This window comes from Urtica dioica, chromosome 9 (assembly GCF_054948205.1).
Source record: "Urtica dioica subsp. dioica isolate 48M chromosome 9, U.dioica_male_clone48M_v1_H2, whole genome shotgun sequence".
Lineage (NCBI taxonomy): Eukaryota > Viridiplantae > Streptophyta > Magnoliopsida > Rosales > Urticaceae > Urtica > Urtica dioica.
Window position 1 is genome coordinate 22,012,019 of NC_142764.1, and position 2,247 is coordinate 22,014,265.

At 34.5% G+C, this 2,247-nt stretch overlaps 1 protein-coding gene across 1 annotated transcript; it reads right to left on the reverse strand.

The window, feature by feature from the left end:
* Window positions 1-620: 620 nt before the first annotated feature.
* Window positions 621-1,832, reverse strand: LOC149385823 (jacalin-related lectin 19-like). Its single transcript, XM_089626651.1, has 3 exons — window positions 1,757-1,832; window positions 1,068-1,268; window positions 621-901 (listed from the first exon to the last, which is right to left on the reverse strand). Exons 1-3 carry the CDS (start codon window positions 1,757-1,759, stop codon window positions 665-667), a joined length of 441 nt encoding a protein of 146 aa, XP_089482777.1. The 5' UTR covers window positions 1,760-1,832; the 3' UTR covers window positions 621-664.
* Between the last annotated feature and the right edge of the window lie 415 nt (window positions 1,833-2,247).

Consider the following 2,247-nt stretch of genomic DNA (forward strand, 5'->3'; position numbering starts at 1 on the left):
CACGATATATATAACTTTGAGTGGAGCATATTAAGAATGTGTTTTCATCAAAATTCATTAAGAGCGTAATTAGATGAGAGGAGAAGAGAGAACCTGTTGTTCCAACGTACGATTTCTGGTCCTCTGTCGATGGCACAAATGATAATACCTACACATCTATATTTTCCTATCTCACATAACAGAGTTGTGTTTTATATTCTTCAAAGAGAAGCATGAGACATTCTATAAGCGGATCAATATAAGATCATCATGTAAGACATTATAAATGAATTACAACAATAATAATAATATCGAAGATCAAATTAAGTACCACAAATGTTATATATTTGACTGCCATGGAAAAACCTTGGCAATGTTTTATTTATAATTTTTATATATTGCACGACATAAGCACGAACCGTACACCATAAAGGGGATGCCTTCCCTCTCGGACTATAAAACACTCGTAATTGAACGTTGGAATAAACGTTCAGAGACGCAAAATCCTTGCCATCACGAGATATAGTCCGAGTAACACACTATATAAGGAATTACATAAAAACACAAGGACACACACGTTTTTCTTCTTTTACCCGACGAAGGTGACTAATTATTCATTAGTCATCGACGAATTTTATTTATATATATATATGGGAAGCCGCGAGCGCGCGCGCGGAGGGATGAGTTAGGCGCGGATGCGAAACCCAATGGCATCCAAATAGACACCACTGCGTCCAAAGAAGCTAACGATGCGTCCTTCTTCAATGGGAAGAGAGAATTGAGTGCCGTTTTCATCGCCAAAGGGTCCGAATGTTTGTGTGTTGGTGGTGAGTGTGAGGGATTTGACCACTTTCAGAGAGTTCACAAGGCCAATGTGCCCACTCACTCCAATTATGTACTCATCTGGGAATTCAATGCAAATCTGAAATAAGAATTCACATGCACGCATCATTAATATTTTTTTGCTAACAATGAAAGGAGGATAACACCACTTTCATTTCAAAACAAATTTAATTGTGGGAAAGAGCTCTTTCTTTGGAGCGAAATTTGTGAGACAAGCTACGAAAAGAAAGAAGAAGAAAAAAAACCTTAGTTAAGGAACCACCGTCGCCTCCATGTTTCCCACCATCGATGACCTCACCATTCTTAGAGTAGAACACATTGATGGAATCGATACAATCACTCGAGAATATGTCGATTTCTTTTATCCCATCGTAGTCGCCATCATCTTCAAAGCGGGTGCCACCGTTTCCTCCCCATGGTCCAACCGCCACGCTTGCACTTCCTTCCTACAAACAATTAATTCCAGACTATGACTATTCAAATATATCAAAATTAATCATATTTTTTTTTACCAATTCCCTCTAGTTTTGGACGCTTAATTATATAATAACTATATACAAGCATGAAAAAGTATACAAACTGATCATTGCAAACTAACTAATTTGATATTACGCTTTTCACTAATAATATAAAGTACTGATTATATACGTCTGCTAAATTATACATACGACATAGACAGACACATTTAATGAATCAAATAGCACGCTCTAACACTTCTAACATCAAAATCATATATCCAACTTACGGGGAAGTGACAAATATAATAGGCAGAAAGAAAATGTACGAAATAAGGAATATCGTGAGAACAAGGAAAATGAAAAATAAGATCTAAACACACAAACAACTATAAAAGAAAGCACAACACGAACAAAATCCTCATTGCCGAAGAGTAACCTAAACGGGATTTTTCTATTTTATTTTTTTATTGCCGTACCATTTTGATCAAAAGAAGAAGAAGAGTGATTTGGAATCGAAGAAGAGAAAAGATAAGATACTTTGTAAAGCGGGAGTGTTGTGTGTTAGAACTTAGCTTAATTGGCTGTATTAATAGGGAACCATATACCCGATCGAGAAGCTAGACTTCTAAATAATCTGATATTAAATCTAGTGTTATCATTACTAATTACTGGGTAGCGTAAGCAACAGCTTCATACATGTCGCTTTCACACGTTTTGAACGCCTTCAAAACTTATTTTCAAGCTTCGTTTGATTTTTGTTTCATTCAATATCTTTGTCATATTTTATATATTTTTATGTCATTCGTTTTCTTCATGTTTTTACGTTTATATTTTTTTAATATAAAATATGTATCTTGCATATTAATTTATATATATTCAACGTATTAAAAATATTTACTAAATTGTGCTTTAGAATTTTATTAAGATGTGCCTTTGTGAAATTTTTTGACATATTCTTTTACCATTC

Bases quoted from the DNA above. Each gene is read 5' to 3' on its own strand.
- LOC149385823 (XM_089626651.1), bottom strand. The intron at 902-1,067 runs GTTTTTTTTCTT...TTCTTATTTCAG, and splicing joins ACGGTGGTTCCTTAACTAAG to ATTTGCATTGAATTCCCAGA.